The sequence below is a fragment of the Danio rerio genome, chromosome 3 (genome assembly GCF_049306965.1).
Source record: "Danio rerio strain Tuebingen ecotype United States chromosome 3, GRCz12tu, whole genome shotgun sequence".
NCBI classification, from domain to species: Eukaryota; Metazoa; Chordata; class Actinopteri; order Cypriniformes; family Danionidae; genus Danio; species Danio rerio.
In genome coordinates this window covers 13194230-13211255 of record NC_133178.1, presented here as the reverse complement: position 1 = coordinate 13211255, position 17026 = coordinate 13194230, and the positions used below count along the sequence as shown (strand labels likewise).

At 36.6% G+C, this 17026-nt stretch overlaps 1 protein-coding gene across 1 annotated transcript; it reads right to left on the bottom strand.

Annotated features, from left to right (window-relative positions):
- On the bottom strand, nucleotides 1-17026 carry epor (erythropoietin receptor). Its single transcript, NM_001043334.1, is given in 8 exon segments — nucleotides 1-648; nucleotides 2426-2513; nucleotides 2769-2856; nucleotides 5638-5794; nucleotides 10000-10151; nucleotides 13078-13247; nucleotides 13762-13897; nucleotides 16936-17026. Coding segments are annotated over 8 exon segments (1530 nt in total).

Genomic DNA, 17026 nt, shown 5'->3' with positions numbered 1-17026 from the left:
TCAGTATCCAGACTGGACTTGTTGAGCGGAGAACGGCCACTTGTATCCAAAGATCTCGTTTTTGTATTCGTTGGCGTAAAAGCTGCGTTTCCCGATCTCGATGATCCGGCTGGAGCTCATCGGACTGTAATCCATGGACACCCCCGAATCCGCCACCGCCATATAAGCGTATCCCGGCCCTTTCGGGGGCCATGGGTGGTTGGGATCCTCAAAGCTAGACTGCGAGGACAGCCGGCCTGACGCTGAGCTCTGCCGGAGCGAGCCCAAATCTGAGTGCGAGGCGTTTAGAGAGGACGTTCCTGCGCTGGTGAAAAGTGTCTGGAGCGGGAGCGTTTCCTCAAAAACATCGTCCTCCCGCTGACCACCAGAGCTGTGGTTTAAAGTGATGTAGGTGTCATGGGACTGCAGTAGTGTGGACCGAGAGAGGGACTCAGGGTTTTCTTGAAGCGCCCTCAGCTGCTCCATGAGCCAATGAGGAGGCTCTGTCAGCCCCGAGTCTGAACGCTGGTCCTCGTCCCGCACAAGCTTCCTCTCGTCTAATGGGGACAGACTGACCTCAGATAACACCTCCAGCGGGGAAGGAAGCTCTTCGGTGTACATTTGGACTGATCTCGCCCACATGCTGCCGCTGTTCTGGCTCATCCACTCCTGAGGAAAACACAGCACTGAATGATGTCTGGTACACTGGAAAAAATGGTTACTAGTCCAAACATTGTTCACAGTGGTTCCCATACTTACAGTACAGCTGAAGTAAGAATTATTAGCCACCCACCGCCCCCCCCAACCCAAAAAAATAACAATTCTAAACATAAGTTTTAATAACTCATTTCTAATAACTGGTTTATTTTATCTTTGCCATGATGACAGAACATAATATTTTACTAGATATCTTTTCAAGAAACTAGTATTCAGCTTTAAGTGACATTTAAAGGCTTAACTAGGTTAATTAGGCAAGTTAGGGTAAATCAAGTCAAGTCATTGTATAACAGTTGTTTGTTTTGTAGAAAATTGAAAAAAAAAATATTCCTCAAAAGAGCTAATAATATTGACCTTAAAATGGTCTTTAAAAAAAATAAGACTGCTTTTTGTAGCTGAAAAAAACAAATTAAAAAACAAATATAATAGGAAATGCTGTGAAAAAATCCTAGCTCTGTTAAACATCATGTTGTTGTTTTTAACTACAGTTATTAGTAGAGAGAACCTCATTTAGTACAAACATAATTTACATGAGGTCACAAAAGTGAAAGTGAAAGGCATGCGTGTTTTGAATGGTGCCTCTTTAATTTGGTTCTCCCCTTGTGGATATTAAAGGAATTGCAGCAACCGCAGATTGTCTGAAACTACAGTTAAGCCCGGCTCACAGTGTGAGATTTCAGCCACTATTTTGTCATCTGAGACAAATTTTGGATATCCTAAAAGATTCCTGAAATCCTATAGGCCAGTGGTTCTCAAACTTTTTTCATCAAGTACCACTTCATAAAAAAATTATCTCTCCACGTACCACTAAAATGAGCGGTATTGAAATACAGTAGCTTAGTAGGCCCAGTAAAGCAGCTACAACTCTGCACAGTTTAAAAAACTTGGCAGATTACCTCAGAAATATAGGCTATATGTCATATGGCATATTATATACATCATTTTTGATAAATTTTGAAATGTGTGTAGCATGTACAAAAAATATTTCATTCTTCCCCGTACCACTAGAAGAAAGCCTGCGTACCACTAGTGGTACACGTACCACAGTTTGAGAACCACTGCTATAGGCTAAAATCTGTGATCTTTGATCATTGGTTTGGCATGCTCACTGACAGCAGCTTAGTACTTGTTGCGATCCGATTTTTCCTCCAATGAATTTCTGGCAGTGTCAGAAGATTTCAGACACTTTCCTGCTGTGTGACAACAGCTGCAATAAGCGTCCATCCAAGAACCAATAAGAGCTCCAAATTCAATTCATGCATGAATTCAAATGAGCGAAGGGAAATGTCAAATCAGTTTTTTTTTTCTTCCTGGATTTATTATTGAGACATGTCGTGTGCAAAATTGCCACTTCTCTCATCGCTACTTCAAACTTAAGCATCAGAAATGAATTTGATCTTTCAGAAATCAATCTGAATATGCCGATTTGATTATCAAGAAACATATTATTTATTATTTTTAATGTTTAAAATAGCTGATACAAAAAAAAAGAAATGATTATTTGATGAATAAAGACCAAATGAGCATTTATTTGAAATACATTTGCTCTGTACCTTTTTAAAACAATAAAAACTATCAATTGAATGCACCCCTGCTGAATACAATTATACAATTGTTCATTTCATTACAAGAAAACACAACAATTTGCCTAAATTCTTATATGTGTATGTTTCTTTGTAAAGTATAAGTTACACTCTTAAATATTTAATAAGAAAACATTATAAATTACCTTAAAATCCCCTTTATAGACAGTAAAAAGACCCGGAAACTTGTGCTCTGGTGTTGGTATGTCAGGCCACAGTTTCTTCAGAAGAAACCTGTAAAGTAAACAACAGAGTTCTGCTCATTAAACTGCAAACACTAAACTCACAAGGTTAAACGTTTTCGGTAAAGTAATTTCAATGCATTTAACACATTTTATTTGTTTAAAGTACATAATTAACCTTGGCAACCTTGAAATAAGCATTTCAAAAACCACAACAAAATAAAACCCTGAATAATACATAACTGTTTCTCATCATTTAGATAGCTATAAATGTGTGTTGGTGTGTGTGTGTGTGTGTGAAACTGACTTGTGGTGAGACAGAATCACAGTCATAGAGAGGAGACAGAGGATCAGTATGATGAAAACCACCAGCAGCACAATCAGCGGATCCATGCCTGTTAGAAAAAACAGAAACAAAATAAATATGATCTGAAAATATATATTAAAACAGACCAATAATGAATGCTGTATAGTGAAAACACAAACACAGCAAAACCACTCTCTTCTCATGTCTCAAAATAAGCTAAAGAGATGCTTCAGTGGAATTATTAAAGGGATAGTTCACCCAAAATATTTACTCACCCTCAGTTGTTCCCAAATCTTTGTAATGTTAAACACAAAAGAAGATATTTTGAAGAAAGCTGAAAACCTGTAACCATTGACACACACAGTATAGGAAAAACAAATACAACGGAGGTCAATGGTTTCGACAGTCTTCAAAATATATTATTTTGTGTTCAACAGAAAATGATGTAAATGATGACCGAATTTTCATTTTTGGGTGAACTATCCCTTTAAAAGTTCATTCATTCATTTTCCTTTGGCTTGGTCCCTTATTTGTCAGGTTTCATCACAGCAGAATGAACCTACTATACTGGCACTTTTTACACAGGGCATGCCCTTCTAGCCTCAACCCAGCACTGTGAAACACCAATACACATTCATTCACACACACACACTCTCATACACAACGGCCACTTTAGTTTATTCAGTTCACTTATAACACATGTCTTTGGACTGTGGTAAAACCGGAGCACCTTAAAGAAAACATGGGAGGAACAAGCAAACTCCACACTGAAATGACCCAGCCAGGACTCGAATCAGCGACCTTCTTGGTGTGAGGAGACAGTGCTAACCACTGAGCCACCGTGCCATCCTCTTTAAGAGTTGAATAACTATACAAAATTGATCTACACTTACTGACCACTTTATTAGGTACACACATTTAACTGCTGGTTAATGCAAATATCTGATTGGCCAATCACATGTGAGCATTTACACTAGCAGAAACTAGAAGGGCATCCGCTGCGTAAAACATAAGCTGGAATAGTTGACGGTTCATTCACCTGTGGCGTCCCCTGAAACAGAGACTTAGCCGAAAGAAAATGTATAAACCAATTATACCAGGGCCTTTAAGGTAGTTCTGGTAATTCCGAAGGCAAAAGCAGGTCCGAGAAATAAAAGCAGAAAGGCTAGCTAATAAAGTGGATGTTGGTGTAAATTAGATTTGATTTAAGATGTTTCCTAGGTCATTGTTTCTCAACCATGTTCCAGGAGGACCACCAGCTCTGCACATTTACCATGTCCTAAGCCACGGTCACGCTGCACTTTTCGCCCCATAGACTTTCCTTCATATGTGAATGCTGCAGACAGGAAACGCAAGCTTGTGCAACAAGTTTCACATGTCACTGTGTTGGAAATGCTTGGTGAACTCTGAGCTGTGAAATCACATGATTGTGTGAGGCCAATAAACGATCAAAAAGTGACCTCTCTGGACAGAAATTTAAAAAATAGACAAATCGTTTGCTTTTTTTTAATGTCTAATCATCAGGGGTGTCAAAATTAATCGTTTCTTCGGTGCACTGCGATGCAGACGTGGACAATTCGGTATCGGTTCAGTAATAATCATAACCGGTTATTACTGACGTCATTTACCTCATATGCGCTCTGTCGCGAGGGAGGCGATCGCGAGTATTTACAGCGCTTTAACTACTTAAAACTCATAAACTGTGCACAATTTCACTGTGTGTGTTTGCTGGATCAGTCTTTCACTGACATATACAACAATAAACCCTATTTCACTGAGATCGAGAGAATGAAAGTAGCATACTCCATTTCTCTCTTTCTCTCTCTCGCTCTGTCTCTCGCTCTGTCTCTGTCTCTCGCTCTGTCTCTGTCTCTCTCTCTTTCTCTCACACACACACACACACACACACACACACACACACACACACACACACACACACACACACACACACACACACACACACACACACACACACACACACACACACACACACACACACACACACACACACACACACACACACACACACACACACACACAGTGGCCCATTTGACCTGCTGGCGTGGCTTTTCTTCTCCTCTCGGCTGTTTTAGAGCATTACGTTTGGATACAGAAACGAGCGCGTGTCTGCAGAGTTTTCTCCACCGTGTCTATCATGCATCAGCTGTGAGATCGCCGCTGCCGCCTGCTGCCTATCAGTGTCACTCATCCGTGAAGAGCGCAGCACGCAAGAGCCAATAGCAACCGTTTTTGTTGAGGGTGTGACCAATTAAAGGGGTGTAAGAGAACAAGACAAGGATCAGAAATTGAGCTGGATGTTTATATTTGTTTATATTATTTGCTTAATGCTCGTTTTGTTTAAAGTTGCAGTTTATATATCTGACTGTTTGTATTAAACGACAAAATTGTATTACAAATAGTATATAAATATAAATATATTCATACATTTTAATACAAGAACTGCTGCTGTGAAGAAAATATAAAACTGTGTATGGAAAGCACCGTCAATGCACCGTGATGCACCAAAACATCGAATTGAACCGAATCGATGGCATGATAATCGTAACCGAACCGTGAGACTAGTGTAGGTTCACAGCTCTACTAATCATCTTGTTTAATCCTTTTTCTCAGGGCCGTATGAAAGATTTTCGCATTCTCAGACTCTAGTGTGACCAGAGCATTAATGTCTTAACCAAACACACATGATTCCAATCATCAGCTCATTAACTGAGACTAAAAGACCTGTAATGTGTGAGATAGAAAAAAGGAGACGTCCAAAAGCAAGCAGTTCTGGTGGTCCTCCAGGAACGTGGTTGAGAAACACTGTTTAGGTCCTGTTGATTACTAATAAGCGCTGAAATTCACATACTGCCTGGTGGTGTGACTGCAATCACAGGACTGGTCCAAGAACTCCAGTAGCCTTTATAAGAAACGCCGTCCGGTTTGACACGGACCCACACCTTGTATCTGGTGTCGGGCTGTAAACCACGCAAAACCAGCATGGTGCTGGCTTTGGTCTCCTCCACCTACAGAAAACAAAAGTCCAGATGAATTTCAACAAGGATAAAAACACACCACTAATCAAAAGTCTGGAACAACTCAATGGTTTTTTGAAATGTCTCTTATGCTGATGAGGCTGCGTTTATTTGATTAAAAATACAGTAAAAATGGAAATGTTGTGAAATGTTTTAGCATATTTTAACATTTAATTTATTCCTGTTAATAAAGCTTTTCGTGATCACTACTCCAGTCTTCATTGTCACATGATCATACTCATTTGCCTATTTAATGGTTCATTATAGTTTTATTATTAGTATCAATACTGATCTTTGCTTATTTTTTGTAAAAATTTTCCTTCACATTCGCCAATCGTTGGAAGTTTTGTTCCTCGCCACTGTTGCCACTGGCTTGCTTGGTTTGAGACTTGAGGAGCTGCGCATCAATGTATTTGCTATTCGGTGTTTGGACTGTCAGCTGTGAAACTTAAATCACACTGAACTGAACTCTAAAAACTGGACTGACAGTTTCAATTTGGTAGAACTTCTATGTGAAGCTGCTTTGACACAATCTACATTGTATAAGCGCTATAGAAATAAAGATGAATTGAAATTATGATCATTTCAAGTTCAAATTAAGTGAGTTTCAAATTCTATCCCTTTATCTCCTCTAACTGCAACAAATGTGAATCTGCGGAAGGCTCCTTAGGACATCTTTTTTGGTCATGCCCAAAACTTTACGAGTTTTAGACTGAAATTTTCAGATTCTACTCTAAGGCTTATTCTTGTGTCCTCACCCCTGATCCAGCAAGCGCTGTTTTTGGTTGGTTTGACTCACTTTGTGGGGTTCAGTCATCAAATTAAAAAAGCTGTCCAATATGGAACGTTGGTGGCTAAAAATATATTCTTTGTCTATGGAGAAAGGCATTAAAAGCACTTCTTAAATCCTGGCTTTCTGAATTCTCTAGCACTTTACATTTAGAGAGACTTGGACACAATCTTTCTGATAGCATTGCTAGCTTCAAAGCCACCTGAAAACCCTTTTTTAGGTGTCTGTCCAATGTCAAGGATAACAGTTTAAAGGTTTAACCCTGTCATTGTTTGCATGATCACCATATTGCCTGTGCCCACTGGCCTAGATATACAGTTGAAGTCAGAATGATTACACCACTTGTTTATTTTTTCCCCAATTTCTGTTTAACAGAGAGCAGATTTTCTTCAGCACATTTCTGAACATAACAGTTTTAATAACTCATTTCGTAAAAAAACTTGCTGGATAAATTTTCCCTTTAAATAATAAAAGGACTAAGCCGACAAGAAAATTAATAAATGAATGAATGAATGATGACAGTAAATAATATTAGACTAGATATTTTTCAAGACTCTTCTATATAGCTTAAAGTAACATTTAAAGGCTTAACTAGGTTAATTAGGTTAAGTAGGCAGGTAAGTTATTGTATAAGGATGGTTTGCTCTGATTTCAGACAGTCGAAAAAAATTACCCTAAAGGGGCTAATCATTTTGTCCTTTAAATGGTGTTTAAAAAAATCAATAACTGCTTTTATTCTTGCTAAATAAAACAAATAAGACTTTCTCCAGAAGAAAAAATATTATCAGACATACTGCGAAACTTTCCTTGCCCTGTTAAACATCATTTGGGAATTATAAATAATTTAAAAAGGGGCTAATAATTCTGACTTCAACTGTATATGTGTAACTTTGTTAAACTATGTATAAAACTGGAGGAACTGATGTGACAATGGTTTTAAAATCTTTTTTTTCCCGTCTTTTTTGTTTTCCTTTTTTTTTGTTTTGTTTCATTTGCCTTTTCTGTCTTAACAGTTGTTGTTGCTTTTTATATTGCTTTATGTTGCTTTAAGGTCAAAATAAAAATATAATATAAAAAAATTAAGTGAGTTTTTAAAAAAGCTTAAAACAAACTAAATAATCTGCCAATGGGGTTAATAAAATAATCTTAATTCAAAGCAAAAACACCATTATTTTGCTCAATTTAAGGTAAAAACTCACTTAACTTTGACATTTTTGACTATATATTTTACCCGTCTAGAAAATGCTTCTTGATTAAAGAATTTTATGTCAAAAGGAAAAACAAGCCTATTTTTCTTACTCCATTGGCTCGGGTATACACTGCAAAAATACTTTTACTGTTTTTGTCTAAATATTTTTTTTGCAGTGTATACCTGAACCAATGGGGTAAGAAAAATAGGCTTGTTTTTCCTTTTGACATAAAATGATTTTGCTTACCCCATTGGCAGATTATTTAGCTTGTTTTAAGGAACAATTCACTTAATTTTGGCACATTATTTCTTAAAACAAGACAGAACGTTTTGCTCGTCTACAAAAATTGTCTTGATTTAAGATTATTTACGTATTTGGACTAGAAACTAAAAATCTAAGTAAGAAAATCATTTTTTGCAGTGTTGCGAGTCGCTGTCAGATGTCTCGCTGACGCTTTTTGGACTAATTGCAGTCTATTCAGGGCATTTTGACTAACACCCGCAGACAAAAAGTTGCAATAGTCAAGTCTCCCCAAAATAAAAGTATGGATACCCTTCTCGAGGTCATTAAAATAGAGAAATTTGCCACAAGTCGTACATGAATTTAGTTTCCATTGAATTTACTTGTTTGTGAAATTCCAAAGCACTATCGAACTGAAACCCTAGGTTTCTAACAACAGGTTTTTGATAAGTTGATGGCCTCAACCTAATTATTCCAGAGGGGCAGGATCCTCAAACCAAACCAGCTCAGTTTTTTCCACATTAAAATGTAAAAAGTTTGACGACAGCCAGGTCTTCACCTCGATTAGACATCTTATAAGGGAGTCAAGGCCATTTCTCTCATTACAGGGCACAACGATGAGGACTGCCTGATGGCCTGGGGCCAGCATGTGAGATGCTCGGGACAGTAGACAGTATCATTACTGGCCCGATTGCCTTGTCACTAAAGTTTAATTTGCCTGTGACTATTTGTCAATTGCGTGCAAATACAGTCTTAGAATCGAGAAACAGTTTGGGTTTTTAAGCCTTCAAATGCTACCTTCTCTGTGATGTCACAAGCACTATATTGCTTTTAGGTTCCTCTTATGTGATTGGATGTTGTGAGGATGTTATTTTTTTCCATAACAACCAGTACAGCGAAAAGACGGCAACATCAAATGATGATGCTAAAAGAAACGTTTGTTTTTCATTTCTTGGAAGCAGACATTGCGAGGGTACACCACAACTAAAAAAAAAAAAAGAAGTGATTTTTTGTACAGTTTGCCATCAGTTTGGCACGTCAGCCACTTTTGTTTTGCAATAAAATACCTGCACATTTTCCATACCGCTACTTCTGTTTGCATAACACTTTGAATTTTGCTCATTATACATTAACTAACATTTTTTATAATATTTAAATTCTAGATTCACAAACATTTTTTTATTTGTGGCTAAGAAATAGCTATTAACTTTTTTTGGTGGGGCCAGTGAAAATATTAGCAGGGAAAGTCAATATCTGAACCACTGGTCCAACCAGGCCAGTAGAAAAAATCTTTAGCGTTAAACCCCGCATTATTTTTAAGAGGGACATAAATCTGAATATCGTCAGCATAAAAATGAAAAGCCACCCCATACTTACAGAAAAAACTGTAGAATATTGATATACACTGTAAAAAAGATCTGTAAATTAGCAGCTTTCCATATATTTTGTGATTCATGTTTTTATTTTTACATTTATTTATGCTTCTGAATTGCTCTGAGACCTTGATCTTTCTGCCAACAATTTTCAACCTTGACAAGTTTCAAAATGGCTTGGCAAATAATAAACTCTCAGTACAGTTATTTGACAGACTTATTTCTCTATATAATATTTCTCATACTGTACTTTTATATGATTTACAAACCACTAAAACGTCAATAAAAGTCACTTTGTTAAACTGTAGAGTTAAACTTTCAACGTCAAAAGTCGACAGAACAGTGATCAACATCCTATAATGCTATTCACAACCGTAAATAAACAGTGTAGATCAGGGATGGCTAACCCTGTTCCTGGAGAGCCACCTTCCTGCAGATTTCAGTTGCTACCCATATCAAACACACCTGAACCAATTAATTACACCTGAACACCACATGATAATTACAGGCAGGTGTGTTTGATATGGGTTGCAACTGAAATCTGCAGGAAGGTGGCTCTCCAGGAACAGGGTTGGCCACCCCTGGTGTAGATATATAACGTACCTTGCCCATGTGACTGTCCTCCACAGCGTATCTGACCTCATAAATCAAACTGTCATCAATGTATTTGACTGCAGGAGGCAGCCAGCTCACGTTCAGCTGCCCTTCCTTCCCCGAGCTCCAGACTGTGACGTTTCTGGGAGGATCCGTCAACACTGCCAGAGGAACAATAATAATAATAATAATCCATTTTATTCATTCACAATAAGTCATTTAGCTGATGCTTTTATAAAAGTGACTTAGAATTGAGGAAAAAGACGATCATTTTTAGACACAAAGTGCTAAACAGCCTTATAAAACATCTCACACATGAGGACAGCATGCATTCAACTTGTGTTCAACATTCACACAAAGAACAATAATGAATGTGAGAGAATGCAGAAAAACACTGAAAAATGCTTACATTATGGGACTTTTAAGTTAAATTTGTCTCTAATGATGATTAGATCAAGCCGCGCAGAAATGACCAGGCATATTTTTGATATTTGCTTCCATCGCTGAGGAATCCTTCTCAGAATTTTTACCATGCCTGTCTTGCTAGTTAGCTTATCACTTGGAAACAACTCGGTTTATCAACTGAACGTATAAAATCCATACACAGTATACTGAAGTATAAAAAGTTATGATGAACTTGCATTTGCGTGAAAATCTACTTGAACTCCTCGTGAACGGTTTTGCTGAACTAATTCTCACACTTACACCGGGTGACCGTACATGGCCTATTAAGTGTTAGGCCAGTGTGCTGCAAACACAGACGTTGTGGGTTCAAAACCAGCATAGGGCAACATTAGTGAGTTTTAGAGGCTGAGCACCGAAGATGACATGAAGCAGAAGTTGTTGCAGGCGTTTTTTAAGCCCTGCTAACACCATAGTAGGATAAATATGTCAGTGTCTTCACTGTGTTCTGTGGCTTGAATTCAGATTTTGGTGGTCATCTCGCAAACTGTCCTTGGACTCAAAAAGAAGAATTTTTCTCTTATCAGTCCACATGGTAGTCCACTTTTCTGTAGGCCGGTTGGTGTGTTCCTTAGCAAATTATAACCTCTTCTGCACATGCCGTTTTTTAACAGAAGGACTTTGCGGGGGGTTCTTGAAAATAGATTAGCTTCTCATAGACGTCTTCTTACCCTCTCAAGGCAGGCGTTACAGATTTGCAACAGTTAAAAATGAACTACCTTATTACTCCAGATACATATTTTATTATATGTATTATATGAGTTTTTTTTACTCAGAATTACCACTGCAGGACTTGGTTGTCCATTTGCAACAAACAGTTTCCCCACTTGCTCACCAGATGACACACAAAAAGTTTCTTGGAGTACCACATGACAAAGTGACTTGGAAACATGACCTACTCAATGAGGATTTGGATTTGATTTGGATCCCATATTGTTTTTGTTGTTGTTCTGCCACTTAAAAGCAATTTGTTACATTGTTTGAAAAGTTGTATATAAAAAGGTAATATTCAGTCGTCAGTGTCTTATTACCACACTGAGCCAATGTTGCAAATCTGGAACATCCCAGAATGCCTTGCATGTGAAGGTCTCTCTCTCTAAAAAAAAGTCAGGATTCTATTGTACTACGCCATATGATAATTTTCCCCAAATATCAGATTTTTTCTGTTTTTAAAATTTAATTTGAGCCTGAGAGGGCTAACTGTTACTTACAGGTAACTCCAGACCGTCTTAGATCATCCTGGAGCTGATCATTGGCTGAGCCTTTGCCGTTCTGGTTATTTTTCAATCCATGTTGATGGCTGCCTTTCGTTTTCTTCCACGTCTCTCTGGTTTTGCCCTCCATTTTAAATCATTGGGGATCATTTTAGCTGAACAGCCTATATTTTTGCACCTCTTCATAGGTTTTTCCCTCTCCAATCAAATTTTAATCAAAGTACGGTGTTCTTCTGAACAATGTCTTGACGTTTCACTTGCCTCACACTGCAAAAAAAGCTTTTCTTACTAAGATTTTTTGTCTTGTTTTGTAGTCCAAATATCTAAAAATTCCTAAATCAATAAGAATTTTCTACACAAGCACAACATATTGTCTTGTTTTGAGAAATAATAAGCCAATATTAAGTGAGCTTTTCCATAAAACAAGCAAAATAATCTGCCAATGGGGTAAGCAAAATAATCTTACGTCAAAAGAAAAAAAACAAGATTATTTTGCTTACCCCATTGGCAGATTATTTTGCGTGTTTGAAGGAAAAACTCACTTGATATTGGCATATTATTTCTCAAAACAAGACAATATGTTGTGCTTGTCAAGAAAATTCTTCTTGATATAAGAAATTTTAGATATTTAGACTAGAAACAAGACAAAAAATCTAAACAAGAAAAGCATTTTTTGCAGTGCAGGCTTTCAAATGCACTTTCAATAAGTCCTGACTCATCCTTAAACCTGATTCACACCTGTTTTTTTCACAAAATTGATTACCTCACTGAATGAATGCTACTCTGCTATGGAATGGCCAGCCCAATCCCCGGATCCTAATCTAATCGAGAACTTGTGGGGTAATATCAAAAATGCTTGGCATGAAAAACCAAGAAATTGTGAAATTTTGTTAAAGAATGATGGAGTGGAATAACAGCTGAAATGTGCCACAAATTGGTTGAACTCATGCCACACAGATGTGAAGCAGAACAACTGTGGTCATACAGCTAAATATTAGCTTAGTGATTCACAGGAACACAAGCGTTTGTACAAAATAGTTTTGAGTTTGCACAGTCAACGACAGACATTGCTATTTTTTTTTTAACACAGCCCTTTCAACTAATTGCCCAATTGCACAGCATTCAGAGTGTGCATATCATGAATGCTGGGTCTTGTTTTTTTTCTGAAAATATACTGCACCTACTAGTACCTTATTTTCCATGTATCAATAAAAAATATCCTAAAAACCTGGATTATTCTGGTTAGTCACGATGTACTGCTGTTATTTTGAACAATACTGAACAATTTCTGACAATAAAAAAAACAGAAGATGACAACACTGCAGCACACCTACAATAAAGATTGTTATTGTGCATTTGTTCAGACGCTAAAAGTTCAATACCTAGTATGAAAAGACTTGATTACACTTACAGATGTTCTCAACATTGAGGCTACGATTATACAGCATCTGACCATCACGGAGAACCTGCACGTCCAGAGAGGTGAAGAACAGGGCTTTGGGCAGTTTGCAGAAGAAGACGCTTCTGTTGCTGCTCAGTAAAAACAAAGATGAAACCGCACAATCCATCTTGTTCTCATTCCTGAAGACATATGAAAAGAAGAAGTTACATTGGTTAATATGCACTGACACAGTTTCAGAACTTCTACGTTAAGCTGCTTCGACACAATCTACATTGAAATAAAGATGAATTGAAAATTGAATATCTTCATTAGACAAATGAACTGCATCAATAAAGGGTTGAGATCACCCAAAAACCTGCCTGAACACTCTACCTCAAGTGGTTTTAAACTTTGATGAGTTTTTTTTAATTTTGTTGAACAGAAAAGAAGATTCGAAAGTGATGGTTGTTGGCTCCTATTGACTTCCATAGTAGGAAAAAAACAAATACTATGGAAATCAATGAGTCCCAACAGCTAACATTTGTCAAATTATCATCTTTTCTGTTCAACAGAGGAAAGAAACTCAAATAGGTTTGGAAGAAGTAAAGGGTAGGTGATTAATTCTCATTTATACCTTTAAGTAGTCAGGGTGTCTTATCTCAGTTTGTAGGAATACATTGAGAAACAACAAATAATAATATGCGATTGACTTACATGTATGTATATGTGAAGGTATAGTTATCTTGTGAATAATTCGTCCCGTCCTCCTTTTCCCAGAAGCAAGTGAAGTCCTTTTTCCCCTCCACAAAACATTTAATATCCTCGGTTTCATCTCGGATTAACTGGGCCACTGAACAATCAAATTGTGTTGCAAATATCATCAGCGACAACAGCACGTTTATTTTTGATTAATAATGCATTGATAATAAAAGCACAATGTGGAGCAACATTCAAACATTCCTTTCAAATCAACATTAAGCAATGAATTCTTACAGATTTTGGATATGTTTTTGTATAATGTGGATTTGGAGCTTAAGCAGCTTGCATATTTCACAAATATTTAGAATATCTGAATTCTTCATATTCAAAAGTTCAATTTGCATTTAATAAAAATGACAGTAAGAGCAGTCATACTGTGAACTTTAACAATGTTAAATGACAACAAAAAGCTATTATTTACTTTAAAAACTTAGAACTGTTAAGTTTATTTCGCTAAATTTTTATAATTATGCATAAAGTGATGTACTTTAAGTAAAGTGAACTAAACACTTTGAAAGCAACGGATTTGCTCGCTTTAAGTCAACTAATTGCTTTAAAATCTGCGGGTTTACGCAACTTTTTTAAAAGTAAAGTCAACTAACCACTTTAAAATTGACGTGTTTACCCACTTAAAGTAAATTCAACTAATCGCTTTAAAAGCAACAGGCTTACTCACTTTTAAGTAAAGTCAACTAATTGCTTTAAAATCAACGGGTTTACTCATGTAACAAAGTAAAATTGGTCACACTTTACATTAAGGTTCATTAGTTAATGTTAATTAATGCATTTACTAATGGGAACAGGCGACGCAGTGGCGCAGTGTAGCACGTTCGCCTAACAGCAAGAAGGTCGCTGGGTCGCAGGTTTGATCCTCGGCTCAGTTGGTGTTTCTGTGTGGAGTTTGCATGTTCTCCCTGTGTTCGCGTGGGTTTCCTCCGGCTGGTCCGGTTCACCCCACAGTCCAAAGACATGCGGTACAGGTGAATTGGGTAGGCTAAATTGTCCGTAGTGTATGAGTGTGTGTGGGTGTGTATGTGTGGATGTTTCTCAGAGATGGGTTGCGGCTGGAAGGGCATCCGCTGCTCAAAGACTTGCTGGATAAGTTGGCGGTTCATTCCGCTGTGGCGACCCCAGATTAATAAAGGGACTAAGCCGACAAGAAAATGAATGAATGAATGAACTAACGGGAACAAACAATGAACAATACATTTACTACTGTATTTGTTTATATTAGTTAACGTTAGTTAATGAAAATACAGTTGTTCATTGTTAGTTCATGTTAACTCATGGTGCATTATCTAATGTTAACAAGCATGGACTTGGATGTTAATAATGCATTAGTAAATGTTCAATTATGATTAATAAATGCTGTACATGTGTTGATCATGATTAGTTTATGTTAGTAAATGCATTAACTAATGAACCTTATTGTAAAGTGTTACCGTAAAATCAACTAATCAATTTAAAATGAACAGGTTTACTCAACTCTTTTAAGTCAACAAATCCTTTTAATATAAACAGGTTTTCTCACTTTAAGTAAAGTCAACTAATTGCTTTAAAATCATCAGATGTTCTCTCGTTTTTGAGTAAAGTCAACTAATCGATTTAGAATTGACAGGTTTATGAAACTTGAAGTAAAGTCAACAAATCCTTTTAAAATGAACGGGTTTACTCACTTTACAAATATCTTTAAAACCATTAGGTTTATTCACTTTAAGTAAAGCCAACTAATTGCTTTAAAATCTGCAGGTTTACTCACTTTAAGTCAACTAATCGCTTTAAAAGCAACAGGTTAAATCACTTTTTGAAGTAAATTGAACTAATCGCTTTAAAAGCAACAGGCTTACTCACTTTTTAAGTAAAGTCAACTAATTGTTAAAATCATCAGGTTTACAATTTTTTTTTATAGTCAACTAATCCGTAATTAATGGGTTAATTAAAGTAAACTAACCGATGTAAAACTGTAAGGTTTACACAACCTATTTTAACATGAAGTCACCTAATAAATGCAAAATCTCCTCAACTCAACTTATTTCTAGAGCACTTTCAACCAACCACATGGGTACCAAAGTGCTGTACATAAAAACACATAATACATGCAAACATACAAGGAACCAAAGTACATAAACTCACAACACATGACTAAAAGCTAAAGAGAATAAATGTGTTTTCAGTGACCTCTGAAAACACTCAAAAATTGGAAGATTGTTCCAAAGTCTTGGAGCTGCTACTGAAAAGCTCTATCACCTCGACATATCAAGTGTCACCGTGGAACTTGCAAATAGACTCGATTCTTAGAGCCAAAAGATCTCACGGGTTGGTGTATATTAAATAGCTCAGAAATATACTCAGGTGCCAGGAAATGGAGGGATTTAAAAACATACAGCAGCACTTTGTACTGAATTCTAAACTGGATAGTCAGTGTAGGGAAACCAGTACAGGTGAAAATCGACAGGTTTACGAAAGCTTTTTTCCCCATAAAGTCATCTAATCAATTTAAAATGGACAGGTTTACTCACTTTTTCTTTAATTTAAGGTCATCTTATTGCTTTTAAATGATTAGGTTTACTAACTTTAAAAAGCCTTCCCTTTAAAATGAACAGGTTTACTCACTGTTTTAAGTAAACTCAACTGATTGCTTTAAAATTGACAGGTTTACCGACTTTTTAAAGTCATCTTGCTATAAAATTGTTGGGTTTACTCACTTTTTTAAAAAAAGTGAAGTCAACTAATTGATTTAAAGCGGTTGGGTTTGTTTACTTTTTTTTAAAGTAAAGTCAAATAATTGCTTTAAAATCAATGGGTTTACTCACTTTTTTTCAGTAGCCAATTTTGCTTTTTACAGCGTATTTAAAAACTATTTTAAAATGTAAATGATTTATTTGTTGCAAGCAGCCATTACTCCAGTCTTCAGTGACACATGATTAACCATGTGAGCAATTTATATATATATATTTTTAAAGCGACTTAAAAAAAAAACTTTTTCGCCCTAAACAGGTAGTGTTTATATCCTTTTTTTAAAAAATTGCTTACAATAAAAAATTGAGTTAAACATCTAGTTAGTGAAAATTTAAATATGGATGCAACTTTATACTCAAAAACAGTAAACCAACAGATTGCGTTTCTTACCTTTACTTTCAAAATATTTTCCTCCTGAAGTGACAAATGCCAGACACAACATGAACACAATTTTCAATCTATCGCTCCTCATTTTTGTCAT